We start from the raw sequence: 20,205 nt of genomic DNA, 5'->3' as shown, positions 1-20,205 counted from the left end.
CTTACATATCTCCATAAACACAGGCAAAATAATGTACTGTATAGACAAGGGTGAAGAAATATTACTAGGGAAGTGATATATAATTGAAAGTGATTAAACAATCTCTTAGGAACAGAAGGGTATCTGACTACTACATTTGTCTGACATTTAAAAAAACACTAGTTTTAGTACAGCTTATGTACTGTGAGATTAAACTCATAAATATGCATATGAAACACATACAGTGTGGAAAAGAAATTATACCTAAGTGCTAAAGATAGAAAATAAAAAAAGATCCCTTCTGTTTGCCCACAGAACAGCTCTGCTGGAGTCACAAGAACTTGTCCCACCAGTATCTTCACCACCAGCTGCCTTTACTGCCTTCCCACACATCTAAAATGCAGTAGCAACTAACTTGCCCACCTCAGTCCTTTAGAGTCATTGTCTCCAGAGCAGCATACTATTTTGAAAGAGATCACCTAGAAATAAAAATCATATTCATTTTTCCAACACTAGCACAAAACAGGAGAAATAATCTCTCCATCAAAGGCTATGTGTATACCTGCAGGTACAGCAGCCCAATAGGAATGGAACTACAGAGTGAAAGGATACACAATGAGGACCCAACAGGCAACTTACCTGCCTTTCAGAGGGTTTTACTTCAAACCAGCTCTAGTTCAGCCCTGTGGGCTAAACACACAGAATTGTAGAGTACACTGGAGTATTTAGAATAGAATAATTCCAGTGGGAAGGGACCTAAAATGATCATCTAGTCTGACTGCCTGACCACTCCAGGGCTGACCAAGTTAAAACATATTATCAAGGGCATTGTCCAAATGCCTCTTAAACACTGACAGGCATGGGGCACGGACCACCTCTCTAGGAAGCCTGTTCCAGTGTTCGACCACCCTCAAAGAAATGTTTCCTAATGTCATGTCCGAACCTTCCCTAATGCAGCTTTAAGCCATTCCCACACATCCTGTCACTGGATCCCAGGGAGAAGAGATCAGCACCTCCCTCTCCACTTCCCCTCCTCAGGAAGCTGTAGAGAGCAGTGAGGTTGCCCCTCAGCCTCCTTTTCTCCAACCTAGACAAACCCAGAGTCCTCAGCCGCTCCTCATAGGACATGCCTTCCAGCACCTTTGTTGCCCTCCACTGGACACATTCAAGGACCTGAACATCCTTCTTAAATTGTGGGGCCCAGAACCACACACAGCACTCCAGCTGAAGCTGCACCAATGCTGAATAGAGTGGGATGATCACCTCTGTTGACGGGCTGGTTATGCTGTGTTTGATGCTCCCCAGGGTGCGGTTTGCCCTCCTGGCTGCCAGGGCACACTGCTGGCTCACACTGAGCCCGCTGCCGACCAGCACCCCCACACCCCTTCCTGCAGGGCTGCTCTCCAGCCACTCCTCTCCCCATTTATACTTGTGCCCGGCGTTACTCCATATCAGGTGGAGAATCCATCATTTGTTCTTGTTAAATTTCATGCGATTAATGATTGCCCAGTGCTCCAATCTATCCAGATCCCTCTGCAAGGCCTCTTGTCCCTCAAGAGAGTCAACAGCACCTCCCAGTTTAGTATCATCAAACTTACTAATGGTGCACTCAATTCCTGCCTCCAGATCATCATTGATAAATGTATTGAACAGAACTGGCCCTAGAACTGAGCCCTGAGGAACACTGCTGGTGAATGGCTGCCAGCCAGCTGTAACCCCATTCACTACAACCCTTTGAGCCCTGCCCTTCAGCCAGTTCTTCACCCAGCGCACTGTGCACCTGCTCATCTCACAGTTGGACTACTTGTCCAGAACGATGATGCTGTGAGGGACAGTATCAAAAGCCTTACTAAAATCCAGACAAGCTGTATCCACCACCTTCCCTTCCTCTGCTAGGCAGGTGATCTTGTTGTAGAAGGGTAGCAGATCAGTTAGACAGGATTTTCCCTTTGTGAACCCATGTTGACTGTGCCTGATGACTGCATTGTCCTGGAGATGCCTTTCAGTAGCACCCAGTAGGATCTTCTCCATAATTTTTCCAGGCACTAAGGTTAACTAACAGGTCTGTATTTTCCTGGGTCTTCCCTCTTAAATCAGAGTAATGCTGGCTAGATTCCAGTCAGCAGGGACCTCCCCTGACTCTGAAGACCTTTGGCAGATGATTGAGAGGGGTCCTGCTGTAACAACTGCTAGCTCCTTCAGTACTCTGGGACGAATCGCATCAGGCCCCACAGACTTACAAAGATTCAACTGATAATTTACAATTTCAGGGTCCACAAATGGAAAGTCACTGCTCCCACAAGTCTTCCAACTCAGAGGACGGGGCAGCCCAAGGTCTATCAGTATTATTAAAGACTGAGGCAAAAAAAAAGCATTAAATGCCTCTGCCTTTTCTTCATCCCTTTTTGTCAGGTGACTATCTTCATCAAGTATTGGTCCAATATTTTCCTTAGATCTCCTCTTGCTCTTAACATACTCAGAATTTTTTGCTACATGACCCAACACTGGCCAGTTTCAACTCTAGTTGACCTTTGGCCTTTCATGTTTTCTCCCTACACATGCTAACCACAGCTCTGTAATCTTCCTGTGAAGCCTGACCTCACTTCCAGAGATCATACAATTTCTTTTCCACCCGAGTTCCAGGACGAGCTCCCTGTTCAGCCAAGCTGGTCTTCTGTCCCGCTTGCTTAACTTTCAGCACAATGGGACTGCCTGCTCCTGTGCTTCTAAAAGGTGGTTCTTAAAAACTGACCAGCTCTCATGGATCCCTGAGCCCTCAGAAGAAGATTCCCAGGGGACACTCCTAACTAGCTCCCTCAGTAGCTTAAAGTTTGCCCTCTTGAAATCCAGGGTAGCAACTCTGCTGACCTTTTTCCTCATTACACCAAAAATTTGAAACTCAACCATTTCATGATCACTGTGGCCAAGACAGCCACCTACCATCACATCTCCCACGAGTCCTTCTCTGTTCACAAAGAACAAGTCTAGGAGGGCACCTTTCCTAGTTGGCTCACTGAGTACTTGTGACAAGAAATTATCTTTGACATACTTCTGGAATTTCCCAGACTTGCTTGTCACAGCGGTCTGGTATTCCCAGTTATGTCTGGGAATTTGAAATCTCCCATAAGGACAAGGGCTAGCAATCCAGAGATTTCTCCCAATTGCCTATAGAATACATCATCAGTGCTATCATCCTGGCTGGGTGAGCAATAGTAGATACCCACAGTGACATCTGCTTTGTTTTCCATCCCCCTAATCCTCACCCAGAGGCTCTCAACCACATCGTCCCTAACTGTAAGGGCTGTACAGTCAAACCTTTCCCGTACATACATTGCAACTCTTCCACCTTGCCTGCCCTGCTTATCCCTCCTGAACAGCCTATAGCCCTGCATCCCAGCACGCCAGTCGTGGGACTCATTCCACCAAGTCTCACAAATATCAACAACATCATAGCTCTGGGAACTGACCAACGCTTCCAGTTCATACTGTTTGTTCCTCCTACTGTGTGCATCAGTATACAAGCATTTCAGACATGCTCTTAAACCATAAGTGCTCCCTGGAGCTGCATTAGCATTGACACCCTCAAGCGGTGCTATGCCATCCCTTGGCTTACCTTTTCTGCAGTATATGAGTATAGTTTAATTCAGATTTTTGTATACTGCTCCACTATGCAAACTAAAACACAGCATGTGGGCATTATCCAGAGATTCCCTTTAAGAAAAGGCAAACTTTTAATCTGAATTAAAATGCTAACACACATGCAAACTGACATGAGTAAAGGTGTAAATTAGTTTGAAACAGTACACTAGAGATGGCACCATTAAAACGTGACATATTCAGCTTTGTTAGAGGTTACTTTGAAGTGCACACAAATGGAAATGTCATGCACTGAGATACTGACTGGGTGACAACTACTTTCAGTGAGTCCTACTGTACATTCACCTTTAGACTGTCTTCTCAGTATACAGCTGCATACAGAAGAGGAAATTACCATTATTATACACTATTTTGGAAATACAAACGAAGTACTGGGTTAGTACTTAGGTGTCCTCCACACACCTAATCGCTGAAGAAATGTCTAGCCACTGTGGGAAGTTCACTGCCATCGCACAGTAACGTTGTTAGATGAGAAAAGCCTGTAAAGAAGTCAGAGGAGAATGTCTTCTGCAGAGGAAATGTTGTCAGTCCTGAAATGAAGATAATCCCTGCAATGGGGTGTGGCTTCTAGATGTAGGGCGATAACATTTCATGCAAGCTGGTCAAAATCAACAATGCTCGCAGTAGTACTGCTCTAGAAGATATCAGGGACCAGTGCCCAAGCAATTATATTCAGTTAATTTTTGTCTACTCTTGTGAGGAGGATTGCTAAATACAAAACTCCTTTTAGGGTCTGCCTTAGCAAGACTGCAAAGTGGAAAAGTTCTCTATTCCTTCAGAAAGAGAAGAGTATTAAATAAGGAAAGTGGCAGGGGCTAATCTATTTAAGATGGCAAAGGTGGAGAAGAGTTGCTGTATTGTCCCTTTTGCCTAGAGGCAGAGAAAAACTATCCTTACGTGCAAAGGAGGGTAAAGGAGACAAGAACAGTTATAAGTGGAAAGACAACTGCACCTGTCCTGGAGCTGGGAACATAGCGGCCATTAGGATCATTGACTTATTTCAATGATCTTGATAAAGCCGTTGCAAAATTGACAAGCATACTACCCCTTTCAGAAACCCTGCTCATATTATATACCTTCAATGTGTTGTCACTACTGTGCAAGTGTTGTGTTATTACTAAAAAAGGGTTATCAGTTAAAAAAATAATGCTCATTCAGAAGTCTGTTACACTAAAACATACTTTAGTAAATAGGCTACATCCAAACAAATTTTACAAGGTTTTTTTTTCCCACCCATTCCTACAAAGCTTCCGTTCGTTAAAGGAATATTCCACTCCAGCTTTTGAGGTTCCCAGGTGTCACTGAAACAACTCAACTGAAACAACTGAATGTGTATTTCTCATTTAGATTCAGCACAGCTCAAACCATGCTAGGTAGTTTGTAAAAGAACAACACCCCATCAGTGAAAAACAAAATACTTTATGAGTCTTTGGCAGGAGGTACAAGGAAAAAAAAAAATCCAAAACCTTCTGATAGGAAACCTCTTTGAAATTGGTTGTCTTGATGCCTGAATAGTAATTATTATGCTTTCAAGTATGAACAGTCTTCTTCATTGGATAAGATACAGCATGCAGCTACCACCCATAAGCTTTAGTCCACACTGCTTTCTTCTTGAACTCTGCAAGAGATCTCAAGGCCAGAAGTGTAACTGTGAAGACAAGGACAAAGGACATTAATTTGTGCAGTCCAGACTGGAAAGGATGCAATTTTCCCTTGTCATTTTACTAACACAGGTACAGATTCAGTTCTCCTTTTACTGACTTTTTTCATGACTTTTTCACTTCCTAGCCTGACAGTTTCTGATGCTACTTCTGCTGTTCACAAGATACACTAGTCTCTACATCCCTCTGAAATGTGGTATTATACTAGGCCTTTCATCTGCTTTATAGCATGCCTCCTACTGAAATGGTATCACATCATCTGCTAATTAGACCATCACTTTGAAGCGGCACATAGATCAACCAACACTGCAGAAAGTTTGAATTCAACAAGCAGTGATGCAAGAGGGGAGATAGGAGGCACTGGGAAGGACAGAAACGCAAAGTACTATGTCTTAAGTCCTCTGTGCAATTCACTGATTGGAAATGCAATTCACTGATTCCTCAATTCAACCTGAAAGGATCACGCATTTAGGCAAAATCCAGTAACCAAACCAGTCACATTCTAGTCATCCAGAAGGGAGTTTCATGTTCTAGTACTGGAAAGCAAAAAACAATGGAAAGCTCAAGGGAAACAAGGACTCATCTCAGTCAGGGCATACTGAGAATATACTGCGTATACCAGAATCCTCTGATGTACAGAGGAGATTCTCCAACGACCCTTAGCATTGTTTCTGGTGGAGATTAGCAGACACAACCAGGGAATTTTGAAATTTACCAGAGAGTGACTAAAGATTGCAGACCCTCAAAACAAGGCTAATTATCCTAGTAATGCAAGGAACTTATAACCAGATTTCAAGCCATGTTTATGTCCAAGAAATCAGATGATTCAAGGGAAGTGCCTTGTGTTAGTGGAAAGAAGCACAAGCACACTCACTTCACTTGAGAGTAGTTGTGGTGTCCCCTTAAAATGACTTGCACAGATTATATTCACAATCCTACATCTCTAGGTGAGCAATGGAGTGCATGCTAGGGCCGCAAGCCATTACTGTAATTCAAAATATCATGTACTTTCCATCTCTCTTTTCATACATCCCTCATTCCTCTATCCTTTCTTGTTAGACCACTCCACTAGGCTGTCATTGCCTGTCTCCTATCTTTTCCCCCCAGTTCAGTCTTCAGTTGCACCAGAATAAATTATTGTGTGATTTCTTTTCTAGTACTGGAGGATTTCCAAATAGTATGTTGCATTTTATTTTTAAGGGTAACTTCAAAAACAATTGACAGATCTATCACTGAAATACACTTGTAGGACCAGATGTACCTTTATGTCCTTTGGATCTTCAGTGGTACATTGTAAGCATCAGCAGATGAGACAGCAAATATAAGAAGGTGCTGCAGACAGGAATGCTAACTTACCTGTGAAGGTTTCCTTAAAGACAAAATATAGCTCTCCTACATGTGCTAATAGTATAGATTCATCTCACTCCTTTTAACAGCTGGATTTTGATCTGTACTGATAGTTATGGAAAAATAAGGACCCAATTAAAAATATCCTACCTTTCAGCAGGTCCGTGGATGATTTTGATAATGCTTCCTTAGGACTTTCCATCATATTGATCAGCCAGTCAATAAACTAAAGATTGAAATATAAAGGAAAATCTGAATCAAAAGAGAGTCTGTATCAGAACACCACAAATTCTTTTCAATTTGACTGGCAACATCTGATTGCTGTTAAACTCATAGTTATCTAATCAGAGGCAGTGGCCAATCAAGCTTATGACCAAACTAACCAAACGCCCTAGAGTACATTTCACTGTCAGTGCAATTTCTCCCACAGCTGGACCTGAAACTCCCTTTGTTCCTTCTCATTACCTCAGCAATAATTCTTTGTAACGAAGAAGGCACAGTAAATAGTTTACCTCCATCTTGCCTGTTCATGCCTTTTGCCTATTAATGCCTTTTGCCTTTCTTATCAGTCTCTTGCGCAAACATTTTACTGCAAATACTTCAGAACTCTTACTGCCTTTGTCCCTCTTTTGACTTTCCTCATTTCTCATTGTTTTTCTGGCAGTACAGCGTGCCTGGAGGACAATGTGGTATTTCAAACTTACCAGGATGATTTTCAGGGCATAGTCTCAAATTCTTCCCTAAAGCCTAATTAGGCACTTGCATATCAACAGCCCACTCCTGCATTCCTCCCACATTCTGAATTCTGACTTTAGTGGTAACCCTGAGCACAGGAGTGTACAGGAGCCAGTCCTTAATGGATTCTGGTTTGCACAAAACAGCTAACTATTAATGTATAGTTTTATAACAGTATTTCCACATATCTCAGCCACAAGCAATCTACAGTAGGCTTGCCAAATTAGGCACAATTTTCCACACTTATTTTCAACTTATACTTGAAAATAAATGACACACACTACAAACAGCACAGAAGATCAGTGATTGCCCTAAATTGCCACTGTGGTGATGTTGAACTGCAGAGGATCTGTCTTTCAGTGTTTAAAAGACTGACTTGCTGCTAGCAGCTGCCAGATCTCCTCTCCCAGCTGCACCCTCTTAAAAGTTTGACTCCCAACACTGGAATGTTTTTTGTTCTTTGCAACTCTCACATTTTACTGGAGAAACTACATTCAGTCTTTTGAGACAAGTCATATCCAATTGCAAATAAAGAAAAACAAGATCACAAATCAGATACAATAGATACAGAGGAAATAACTGCTCCACCTAAGATTTGAGCTGACTACTAAAAATGGGGTGCTTTCTGACTCTTGGAAAATGCTTACCACTACATGCAATTTTACCTTTGGTGTTTGTTCTTTCCAAGGCTCTTTAGCCAGCAAAAGTGAAATGCTGCTTGGAAGGAGAGTGAGAGTCTCTTGCACAGCAAGCTTGTCAGTGGGGTGCTTGCCAATGTGATCCTCAGATAATTCCGGTAATATCGTTTGGTGCTTCCATGGTGACCAGTTAGCACTAAGGCCAAGCAGTAACGGTGCACTATGGTCAGCCCAGGCCACCACAGAAGCTGCAAACAGCCACAGGAGGAAATCTATGCACTAAACAGGAAAAAGGCAAAAATTCACTTTATTAAATGAGTAATACAGAAGGGGAAAAAAAACCCCCAATAAAAAACCCCAAACAAACGAAAAATTCAGATGGTGGCTTGCTCTTCAAAACAATAATCTGAAAATTCAGCTAACATTCAAAATGCAAGAACTTAAAAGTTCTTAATATTCTCTTATGCTTTGAAGCAGCATAAGCCTTTTTCTAAACTCCAAATCAAACTAAAATGTCTACAGAAAGAAAAGCAAAACCACACTCTTCTAAAATAATCCTTTAGATTAAGGCTGATCCACATTCTATTTAAAATGGGGAAATAACTTCTTTACAGCAAGCTGACTGTTGAGTGAAATTAGAGATGGTCACCCTTGCAGTGCTACAAATGGTTGGGAAATATTGCAGCAATGTAATGAATGCCTTTCTGATCTAAGCAGCAGCTTATTTTATGTCCTCAACCAGAAGACTTAAACAGGTGAACAGATGTAACAATGAACAATATTAGTTCCCTAAAACTGTCCAAGCCCTCTTAGAAACGGCAGCTGCACAGTTTTGACCTGCTTAGACAGTTCTACTGGTAAATTCAAATTATTCCTTCAATTTTTCTAAATACAGTAAATTTGAAGCAATTATTTCCTTTAGTTGCCTTTAGCTTCTATCATAATTTAAATGTCATGGTTATTTTAAAGTAATCTAAAGTACATTCACAAAAATTGAGAAGAATTTCTCTATGGAGGTAAGATGACAATCTTCTAAAATATAAAAGCATGGAGAATAATACTTATTACTGAAAAATAACATGAAATACATCAAAACCTCCTTTTTTCCTGAAAGCTGGAAATTATTTTCACAGCATGTACCTCTTTAAGATCGACATTTTGTAAGGGTGTTGACTTGTATGCTAAGTTTCTGATGTAGCCCATAAGGTCTAGCAGCCAGTCCATTCTTTTCAGCACTCCTAGAAGAAGAACAAGGACGTTGACTCACATAAAACACTGGAATGCACCATTTTTCATTAAAAAGCAAGCATAGGGAATCACTATAGCAACAAAGCAGTGACTGTGGAAGAACAACCATCACATCACCAATACCGCTATCACATTTGATTCATGATTGCCACTAACAGAAGGCATATGAGCATTTAAACAGTACAAAAACTTTGCTTATAATGCAGGCAGCATACTGAATGCACAGAAAAAGCAATGCTGAGCAAGAACTATTTCACATAATGGCAGCCTGCAGGTCCTACTAACCCAGTCTGCACATATGACCACTACAGAATCCTAAAGCCTCCCTTAAGTTTTTGCCCCAGTACTTCATCTAAGTCTAGCACTGATGTCACTGTACACTGGGCAAGAAGGTGGGGAGTGCTGCGAAAATCCAGTGCAGAGAAGATAAGTAAAATACAGTCAAGGCATGCAAATAAAATCAGCCCCCAACCCAAGGATAGAACATAATTCATTGATTCATATTCTGCTGTCCAAAATCTGTTCTACCTCCTACAAACTAAGCACCATCTTCACCTTCAAGACCATGTCACTTCATACACCACCATTTCCTTGTACTCCTTACATGGGCCCTCTTTCATGTTGCCTCCTCTTTTACCCAAAGGAGCCTCACTTCACTCATTCAGAACTCACTACCATTTGAAGTTGTTCAACCACACCTGGCAGCTAAGGCATCTAGCAATGTAATGCTTTGAAGTTGTTCTGTGAACACAGGCAGCCAAAGATCCTTCTGCCATAAAAATGAGGAGACCTCATTCTTGCCTCCCTCTGTTCTTGTTTCTTCCTCCTTTATCCTCCTGTGTGATTCTGCTACTTCTCTTTCATCAGCTCCAGTTTGCTTTAGCAAACCAACCGAGCCAGCCCAACTCATTAACCCACCAGATAACTATCTGGTATGGTTATGAAGAGGCACAAGGGCAATTTGTTTCCTGTGTTAACTCAGTGCAAGGAGTTCAGAAAAGCAAGCTATCTCCTTGGTTCAACCAGTGTCACGGGAACACGCCCCTACCTACTGTGTCACACAACAGTAAGTCAGATATTAGATCTGAAGGTTAGCAGAATTGCACTATTACTGGGTCTCTGATGTGCTATGTACATTTCGAACACTACCTTACACTGAAAGTCTTAAAAAGACTAGGAGACACAGATCTAGTCAAAACTCTGGTCTGCAAACCACATGGCTGAGATAAATTACTTGTAGCTGATCCACAGAAACATGAAGAATTACGGAAAAACATATAAGCTATGTTTGATACAAGTATTTGAAGAGCGGAAAAATTCTGAAGAGTACGTAGTTTCTAATATGGAGAAATTTGGAAACACTTGGATTAAACCATCTTAAAATTATTTTAAAAGAATCAGTGTAGATCCATTGGTATCTGTTGATTTTGTTGCTGATTCTTCTTTAAGTCTATCTTACCTGTGTTTTCATGGCTCACAATACGAGCATGATAGAAACTATGCAAGAGCATCCATAAAATATTTTCTTTCTGGTGATATCCTGCAACAGTATCAATCACGGCACTCAGGTTCATCAGAGGCAGTCTGCCTTGAGAAATTAAATACACTTTCGTGAATATGGCCTTCTCTATATTGTTCTGCAAATGCAATTAAAAAACATGTTAAATTAAAACACACCTTTCTTGTGGGAACAGTAGATGCTGCATTCCTCTTTATATAAACAAAGGGGAGAAAATCTTTGATTATCTAGCGGGCTCATTTTTCTTCCAAGACACATTATGAAACAGAAGACTGTACATACTACTTTAATTTTACACGCCTCTAAACAGTCCAGCAAACTGCAAATCAGTACAGTTTGACTGTTTTCATACTGCTTTCAATTTTACATTCCCCTTTAAATTGAAATGAGCCAGCTTGACAGTTCTGGAGACTCAAGTGTTCTTGCAAGACAGATTCACTGCAGTGACAAAAAAGTTTTTCTTAAATGGCATTTTCCAGTCTGGAAATAAGAACTCAGAGATATAAGGAAATGACAGTTCAGCTTCCCTAACCTATTTAAATGCTTGATTCTCTAGTGAATCTGCCAGTAAACAGAACAACATGGTTCTATGTCATGGATGTTTGTTTATAACAATCTGATCTGAAACCATCAAGTCCTTCCACACACGTCATTTTCTTAGCATTTCAGCTGCTAAGAATTCCACTGCTAATTGATTCCACTTGTGAGCTAGAAACTGAAAGCTTTTCTATTCCATTGTCATCCTTAGCCATCTTGACCACCAGGAAACATTCTGAGTGTGAATGCAAATATAGCACATTAAGTCAAGAATGAAAGATTGTTCAGTCAAAGTATTTCACATTTTTAACAAAGCAAGGATCCACCAGTTCAAGCACAGCTAGTCACTGGGATGCATTTACAGTCCGTTTCAAGTAGGTAGTTATGCTAACCAAAGAGTTACTATGGTCTGCTGTTTGCATCATTGGTCTGGGATTCAGAAGATCTAACACCATTCCTGTTCTGCCAACAGAGCCCTGCCTGAACTTGACCAAGTTACTTAGACTCTCCAGTTCAAAGCTCCCAGGTGAAATCAGTAGTATTTCAGTTGCCTTGAGAAAGTTTTGGATATGGGCTCTTATTGCTTTTGCTTCTCTCTGCTGCCTGTGAATTAGAGCCAGAACACTCTTACTTGCATGGCAGATAAAGCAATCAATGCTCCCCATGAGCTAAAACACTCTGGTGACAAGAAAAATGGTAAGACATGCTTGTTTCACATGATTTGGTGAGAAAAGACCAGGAGTAAAACATCATTACCTTAGAGATCTGGAGAATGCGATCAATCTCTGAATCAGTCATTTCTGAGATACACTTTGCTACATCGATATACATCTCCAGTTCACCTCTCTGGAAACAGAGAAATAAATACATTTTTAGATGTATACTTCCAGGTTTCTTCATCATTAAAACTGGTGAGTCCAGGAACTTTGTTAATGATCATGATGAATATTTAATCTAGTCTCTAGCCTCATTTTATTTATTCTATTTTAGAAACTCTGTATTTGCTGGGGACTTCAATGTACTTAATTATTAAGGAATAATGGCATCTGAAATCTTTCAAAGAGTTTTTTTTTTTAATGGAAGAGTGCACTTCCTTGGAGATACTTTCTGTAGCTAGATAGTTTCTTTAAATCACTGTGAGAAGCTGAATCTTCTGTGGGGGAAAAAAACCCCTTCTGATTGTTCTCAGCTTCTATTTTTCCATTACCATATCATTTAGGAGGGAAAAGTGTACATTAAACTGGTTTCACAACTTAATCATATTCTAAAGAATATCCAAAAGTAACTTAAATTGAAATTATGCAGGCATCTTAACTAATATCACTAAAATTTTTATGTCTACTTCATGTTTCAAATCTGATGGGTCAGTGCAAAAAGATGGGACCTACCATCAGTAAAAATATCCAGTTACAATGTTGATACACGTCATACTTATTCCTTACCTGAACCTCATTTGTTAGAATCTCAAATATTTTCTCTACAGCCTGGCACAGAAAGCTCCAGCAGTATTGGGCTGGGTTTGGAAGTTTCATTGCCTGCATGAGCCCCTGTAAAACACACTGGCAGATTTCTGGGTTTTTTGTGCGATTCCTCACTTCAAATTGTTGTATCAGAAACACTTCTGTAAAAGACTGTAGTTTGTCTTCTGCAACATGTTTCATCCACAGGGGCAGGGACGTGAAAAGGTATTTCTGGGTTTTCATCTGAAAAGCAAAAACTTTTGCTTAGTTTCAGATTCTAGCTCTTCACTGACCTTCAACTACTGTTATAAAGGATGAAATTATAAGAAAGTGGCTCAAACACCACTTAAAAAAGCACTCAGTCATAAATATTTCTCAATTATTCTTCCCTCTTTTGATGAATTGCTTGAATTAAAATGAGTTCCAACATGTCAATATTATATTTTCCTTAAAAACTGAGGAACTTTCTCTCAATGAACCCTAGATATCATGTCTCTGTACTGGCAGGACAATTGTGATTACCCTATATGGTGCCCACTGCATTCCTATATAAAGCATACAGACTAACTAGACAGCCAAGGACAGAAGTATGGTACTCCTAGGACCATTAATATTGCTAGCTAGTGAGGAAGAATGAATAATTACCTTGAAGGAATCCAAAGATTGCACACACTGTGGCTGAGCTCATTTTGTGACCTCAAATCCCCACTGCAGTGAGAAACTGGTGCTCAGAAATAAAATCTTTCCTTTCTTTGGTACCTTACCAGTTATGTATCTTAAAATTGCCAAGTGTTTATATATCTGTGAAGACTAATGAATTAAGAATTACAGGACAAAAATACCCCTTGCAGAACTGAAAAAGATCACAGAAATCCACAATGGATTTTCTGAGAATTGTCATGAACCTGCTCCTCAACTTGTATAAACTGACAGAACTGCACAGTCAAGTGCACTGTGGGATTCAGGGAGTTTTACATACTCTATCATGGAGTCCATGTAGTACCTCTGTAAGAACAACTGCACTGTAGTGGAGGATAAGACCAAATTTGATTATACTATAGGTTAGTCTGTTGACTATCTACGGAATTAAGGCAAGGTTTTCAAGAAGTAACATGTTTTACTAGATCAAGAGACATTGCTGGAAGAAGCAGGCAAGCTTTTGGACAGATAGGTGGGACTTTTTTCTAAGACTATCAGCTGGTATAATAAAAGATACTTTTTCTCCCTACATGCTGTGCCTTCTTACCTCTCCAGGTTATCAGAGCTATAGCATGAAACGAGAGAGAGGAAAAAGGTCTTAAGCAATTTAAGTAAAACCAATGTAGCAGATCTTAAGTCTGCCTTGAATTTCAAGGCCCTGGAATAGCCTTTCTCTCACTATAAATATTTGCTAAACAGTATTTCTGCAGAACTCTGAACTCATGAATCCTTTTCTGGTGAGACATCCCATACATCATCACTGAGAAATCTTATAGGAAAGAGGTGCTGAGGTCCCACAAGTTTTCTGACATACGTACACTGAGATTGTAGACAAGGGGAGGTGCTACCCACATCCCCAAAAGCATTGCTGCATTTTGAGATGACTGGGCCTGTGTCACAGCCACTTGAAGGCAGAGATGTTTTACCTCATCACCTAAAGCAGAAGAAAACAAACAGAAGTTACGAAGAAATTATTTTTACTTTAAACTTGTTCTCAACTCATAAAATAAAGGAGAGTTATTGTTCTACTAGAGCACTACATTAAGATTTGCTTTTCTAGAGATGCTGCTTAACGCTTTTAACACATACATATCAGAAGTCTCCTCTTCCCATTCATGCACTTTCAGCAAGAAATCTCAGGATTTGTCCAAGTTCATTTCAATTCACTCAAGACCAAAAATGTGGGAATGGTAAGAGAAGTAAGAATTAAAAAACACCTTGCCAAATAAAGAGAAGTTTTAATCTACAGAAGGAGAAATGAGTCACTATTCCTTCCTGCTAAATGTAGGAGTAATTCCCATTCATTCACATGTTTCTCCTCTTCCATGTACCCCATGTTCATATAACTTATCACAGAACACAGGTTAATCACTGTTACTGCTGTGGGTGATTGGTTGCAGCATTCTCCAGGTTAACACGTGGGAAGAGCTTACTGTGCATAGAGGTTACGATGGTTATGGAATCCTTATTGGTTTCTCTTTAAAGTCCCCTTAATGACTGGAACAGCCTGCTTCTTAATAGAATAACTAGTCATAAATATGTTGAAGAGGTACTTTGAGCAATGGCATGGCTTCCATATAGTTCATGATTGCTACAGCAACATAAGGACAAACAGTTTAAGTATTATACTAGCATTTGACCCATTAGACGGAAGATACATTACTGTTAAACGTCAGCATAAAACTTAAATAGGTGCTTTGCAAGTTAAAATGTTCTTACAGTAATGAAAGTGGCAATCTACATAGCATGACTTTTTATAAAGTTCACTGACGTTAGTGCATGAACAAAGCAAAGATTTAAGAGTCTAGTATCAGGCTCTTCAAAATAAAATATCTTATATGAGAAGTTAAGTCATTTGCAGAACTTGGGAAGAGTGAAATTCCAACAAGATATTTTGGTAACCAATTCAAAAATTCTCTCTCACTAGCTTGGACTGCTAAGACACAAATTATGATTTGCCTATGACTGTTCACTTCAGAACACTATTGAATAACAAAGAGGTACTACTTCAATCACATTATATGGTTTCTGCTCAGCAACAACTGCAATAAACCTTGTAAGATGGCAAAGCAATCTGTTGTCTTCAATATGTTTACAGATGCACAAATCTCCATGGTAGAATGTGAAACATTTAAGGTTCATAAAAACAGTCATCAATTCTTAGACATGAGTAACAGTGATGTAGAGAATCCAAGAGAACTGAGCATATAGTCAATTTTCATAAAAATATTCATGATATAGCTATTCCAGAAAAAGTGTGTTAGAGTGCCACATTTCTACGTGGACTGTTAGGTCGTAATACAACTGTTCTACATTATACTTTCTAGCACAATAGCAATATTGCTTATTAGCACACCTATTTCTGCATGTATACATAATCTCCTATTTCTGCATGTACATATAATCTAGAGAAGGGTGTGCAACTTCCACAACATTACAGAGGGTCAGTCAAGAGAAATTATGTATAAAAATGCAGACCCTGATGCTGTCTGAAGTCAATAAAAACATAGCCACAAAAACGATGTACTGTTTCCTCTGGAATTCCCCTGATATACAAAAGTAAGACTCCTAAGTGAAAAACAGGAATAAAAAAATCCCCCATACATTTAACAAGTTTCAGCTATTCATAAGGTTGCACACAAATTTGCATCAGCATGGACTGCAGAGCTCAGTATAGGAAATTCTTTCACTTATAATCACAAAAGACTTTACAATCAATTGCTAGAATACCAAGTAAGACAGGAGTTGCAGCTCAAGTATAAGCAAAAATGTTTAATATGTAGCCAAATCTTTCTGTATCTAGCAAGGAGTTGTTCCTCATAGGACAGTTCAATGATTGCTAGTGCTTATACAAGTACTCTGTATAAGTAAAATAAACACCAGAAAGAAATAAGAACAACCTTCCCTATTCTGGGCTCTACAGCACATCAATTTAAACACAAGAGCACTTGCCCAACCCAGTTGTAAAAGAATCTGCAAGGCCAGTAATAACAGTTACATAAATCAGGAGAAACAAAACTCTGTGGAATCAAACAAAGGAATACGGAACTTTGTGCAGTAGTTTGTTGGGGTTTTTTAAGGAAATGAGTTTTAAACTTAGACACTTATATCACCCAAAACAGGCACTGACAGTTATCCTGAGTAGAAAAATATTATACAAACTGTCCAACACATTATTTCAGAAACAAAGCTACTCTCCAGCATGAAGAAAAAATGCTCTTAGAAGCACTGACAAAATCACCATCATGATGGAAAAAGGGATATGCTTTCCTCTGTCACCCAGTGTAGTTTAGTAGAAAGTATATTTCAGACTAGTGATAGCTAGATGAACTACAGACCAGTGCAAACTTGTGATAAAGCTGCCTGCAGCCTCTGACACAGGCACTGGACCAGCATTTAGTGGGTACGGAAAATAAGATACAACTAGTTGAGTTTCATGATGGGATCTTCTTACTGTAAATAGTTCAAATGAGAAATTCAGTCCAATTTCACCAGTGTTTTAGCAAACTTCCAATACTGCTCCAAACTTCTCAACTCTGATCTTCTCTAGTCTTTTCTTGAGTTAAAACAGTGTCCACATGGTGATCACAAATATATGTGCTTGCAAACATTAAAAAGTTGCACTTTTGCTTGAAAGCATAGTGAACACTTCAATCCCTGCAATAACTTCAAGCCCTGAAGTGGGCTCTAAAGTTTGTGAAAGCTGTGTTAGTAAAGAAGTCTTGTGACGAGTGCAAACGACTTAGCAGAAAACTGTTAATCTTACCAAAGTTTAGCCTCATCAAAGGAGAAAGAATGGATGCCCAGTTTACAGGTGGATACTGATGGCTTTCTCCAACTAATGCAATGGGTGCCAGTGCTACTTTCACCAGCTCAGCTGGGACAGATTCAGGGCCTACAACAGAAGATTGAATCACAGTCTGAATTTTATACACACACATTTGCCTAAACAGCTCAGGAAGAAATGTGAACACTGCACTAAAGACCAATCTGTAGTGAAGAACTGAAAAGCATTATAAAATTACTGTTATTTCTTTTTGTATCTGAGAATTACCTATTTCTGTTTGGAATCAACAGTTGTATTTTTAACATTATGTCCTATTAAAAAAGGCTTTTTGTTACTGATAAACAGAAACTTTCTGGTTCCTTCTCCTTGAACCAATTTATAAGTTAATTACAGATAGTGTTTATCTAGAAGGGTAGTATTTTTGCATTTGTTAGTAGGAGAACAGCAAAGTTTTCTGACACTGCTCTCCTTCCCCAACCTGTAGGTGCAGGCAAAAAAAATTGTCAGACAGGTGCTAACCTTTGCACGTACTGTGTTACTTAAACACAGGGAATTAACTCAGTGAAAGTCCTCCTGGAGGCAAGGCATGGCCAATGTTACCTCCATTGAAAGCAAAGCCTGCTTCATAGGACAGTAGTATGCTCACTTAATTCCACACAGGAATAATCTCCTCTGCTTTATCTCCCTTAAGACTGCACTCCAAGACACCTCTCTTTTACTAGCACTCCTCATGTAAGAGCATACTTTCTTCAGGTTCCTTTGCATTTATTGCTCACAGCAGTAACCCATTTGAATACCACTCTGTTACAGACAATCTTAACCTAGGATCACTAAAATAAGGGGCAGCATAGAGTTTGCCTGATGATGGACTATTCCTGAGTTAGTATTCATGCTAACACTTAAAGTGATTTGACTTTCATTCCCACAGGGAAGATACATCATCTAACAGACACAGAGGGAAGGGGAAAAGGTTTAAAAAGTCATTAAAAATCAGTGGAGAAAACTAAAGCCCTAACTACACAATGCTACCTTGCTTTCGAGTGTTACTCAATTTTTTGTTTAGAGATTAAACATCCCACATTAGTGAAGTTGATATTAGCATTTAGAGAAGTCCTCTTAGCAAATAAAACTGGGTTATTAAGGTCACCTTTTATAGTAATAACAAATTTCCCAGAGGGATACTGTAGTTTGATCCCTTCTTACCTTTCTTTCCACTTTCAATGGCAAAGTCAATGGCAGCCCTGATAAAGCTGTTTTCAGGCAGGTAGCTAAAATCTGGAGGAACTGTGAAGACAAAAAGACTGTTTATATACTAAAACAAGTCAGCAAAAATTATAACTTCCAGCTCCCATGTAAATTCAAAGGCCAAACTGAGCTATGTTTGAGCTTACTAATTCTGTAGGTGACTCAAAGCTTTTAGACCGATTATTGATAGATGCATTGGCCTTTCCACTTTTAAGGCAAGCTAAACATTTGTGTTGGTGAGAGGTTCCAGTTCTGAAAAAACAAATTCATTGACCAACTGAAAAGTCAGGGATAATAACTTCCTTCAAATGTATCAGCCACTGTGAGTCAGCCATTAAAAGGGAGAGCTTCAGAAGCTTAGTAAGTTTAAGACAACAGAGACATTCCATATCTATCTAACCTCAGGCACATGTGCCATGATTATACAAAAATAGGAACTCCAAGAATCTTTTTTCTGTGATGAGGAAGTTTATCTACACTTCATATTATTTGTTCCCAACTTGGTGCACACTGAAGTGAACAGCTTCCACTTCATTAGTTGCCTCCTATTACTGGTATTTCATCAATGATATAATGCTGCCTTTATTTTACCAATGGATACTGAAACAACACCAGAAGGTAATGATGTATTGAAAGAATATTAATTTGTGTGCTAACTGCTACACTGAAAGGGCACAGAACACCAGTTTTTTACTTCAGCTGAACAGAGAAGATCTCTTCCAGAAAAATACTTTTGAAAAGGCAGCTTGCTCTTGTTATGGACCAGTTTTTAAGTGTTGGCTTTTTTATACAGTGGGAAGTACTAAAACAAAGAGTAGATTAATCAGTTCTCAGGACACGGAGTGGATAATGAAGATGTCAAACACATGTGCCATTTGCAGTGTAAAACTTCTTTACAATTTATTCTACAAAAGAATAAAGACAGAAGCAATATACAAATTTGACCAGAACAACTTAGAATCTTACTTTAATACTGCAAGTAAAAGTAGACTGGGGGGATCCTGTTCAGCACACTGATTCCTGCTTCATGTTCCAGCTTTTAGGTCTGGCAGACAGGACCATGAGGTCTCAGATTCAAAGGCTGTCATGTCATTTAATAGAGCTGCAATGTCTAGCCTGTATTGTCTAATGTGTCCCTTGCTGCCTTTTTAACTAGGTGCTACTTCTATATGTTCTTTAAGCAGCAATAATAAAGCATCTTACCGGATGCCCTGTTCTGGGTAGAAGACAAACAGGACATATGAAGGCGTCCCAAAAGTCCCGCTGCATTTGTCTGAAGGCCAATCTGCCCCGAAAAACTGATTATCTGTTGAGACAATAAACCACTAGTTAGATAAATTTCCCTACGTTGCCTCATTCACACTGGACACAGACATTATGCAGTTTCTTTGAACAGATTTGCCTCTTTGTGCAAGGTGTCACAGTACAGAATCACAGAATCACAGAATCATATAGGTTGGAAAAGACCTTTAAGATCATCGAGTCCAACCATAAACCTAACACTACCAAGACTACCACTACACCATGTCCCTAAGCACCTCATCCAAACGTCCTTTAAATACCTCCAGGGATGGCGACTCAACCACTTCCCTGGGCAGCCTGTTCCAATGCTTGAGAACCCTCTCGGTGAAGAAAAATTTCCTAATATCCAGTCTAAACCTCCCCTGGCGCAACTTGAGACCATTTCCTCTTG

At 39.7% G+C, this 20,205-nt stretch overlaps 1 protein-coding gene across 1 annotated transcript in view; it reads right to left on the bottom strand.

Annotated features, from left to right (window-relative positions):
- Positions 1-4,785: 4,785 nt before the first annotated feature.
- Positions 4,786-20,205, bottom strand: part of FOCAD (focadhesin) — a 144,466-nt gene continuing 129,046 nt past the window's right edge. The window contains exons 34-44 of the mRNA XM_075526933.1: positions 19,716-19,818; positions 18,471-18,551; positions 17,247-17,375; positions 14,299-14,414; positions 12,764-13,024; positions 12,078-12,167; positions 10,725-10,902; positions 9,158-9,255; positions 8,045-8,296; positions 6,795-6,870; positions 4,786-5,284 (exon numbers count right to left, since the gene is read on the bottom strand). Of these exons, the coding sequence (XP_075383048.1) occupies positions 5,211-5,284; positions 6,795-6,870; positions 8,045-8,296; positions 9,158-9,255; positions 10,725-10,902; positions 12,078-12,167; positions 12,764-13,024; positions 14,299-14,414; positions 17,247-17,375; positions 18,471-18,551; positions 19,716-19,818 (1,458 nt within the window). The 3' untranslated portion in view covers positions 4,786-5,210. The remainder of the gene's footprint in view (positions 5,285-6,794; positions 6,871-8,044; positions 8,297-9,157; positions 9,256-10,724; positions 10,903-12,077; positions 12,168-12,763; positions 13,025-14,298; positions 14,415-17,246; positions 17,376-18,470; positions 18,552-19,715; positions 19,819-20,205) is intronic.

This window comes from Mycteria americana, chromosome Z (assembly GCF_035582795.1).
Source record: "Mycteria americana isolate JAX WOST 10 ecotype Jacksonville Zoo and Gardens chromosome Z, USCA_MyAme_1.0, whole genome shotgun sequence".
Lineage (NCBI taxonomy): Eukaryota > Metazoa > Chordata > Aves > Ciconiiformes > Ciconiidae > Mycteria > Mycteria americana.
The sequence above is the reverse complement of the archived record's forward strand: the minus strand, read 5'-3'. Positions and strand labels throughout refer to the sequence as shown.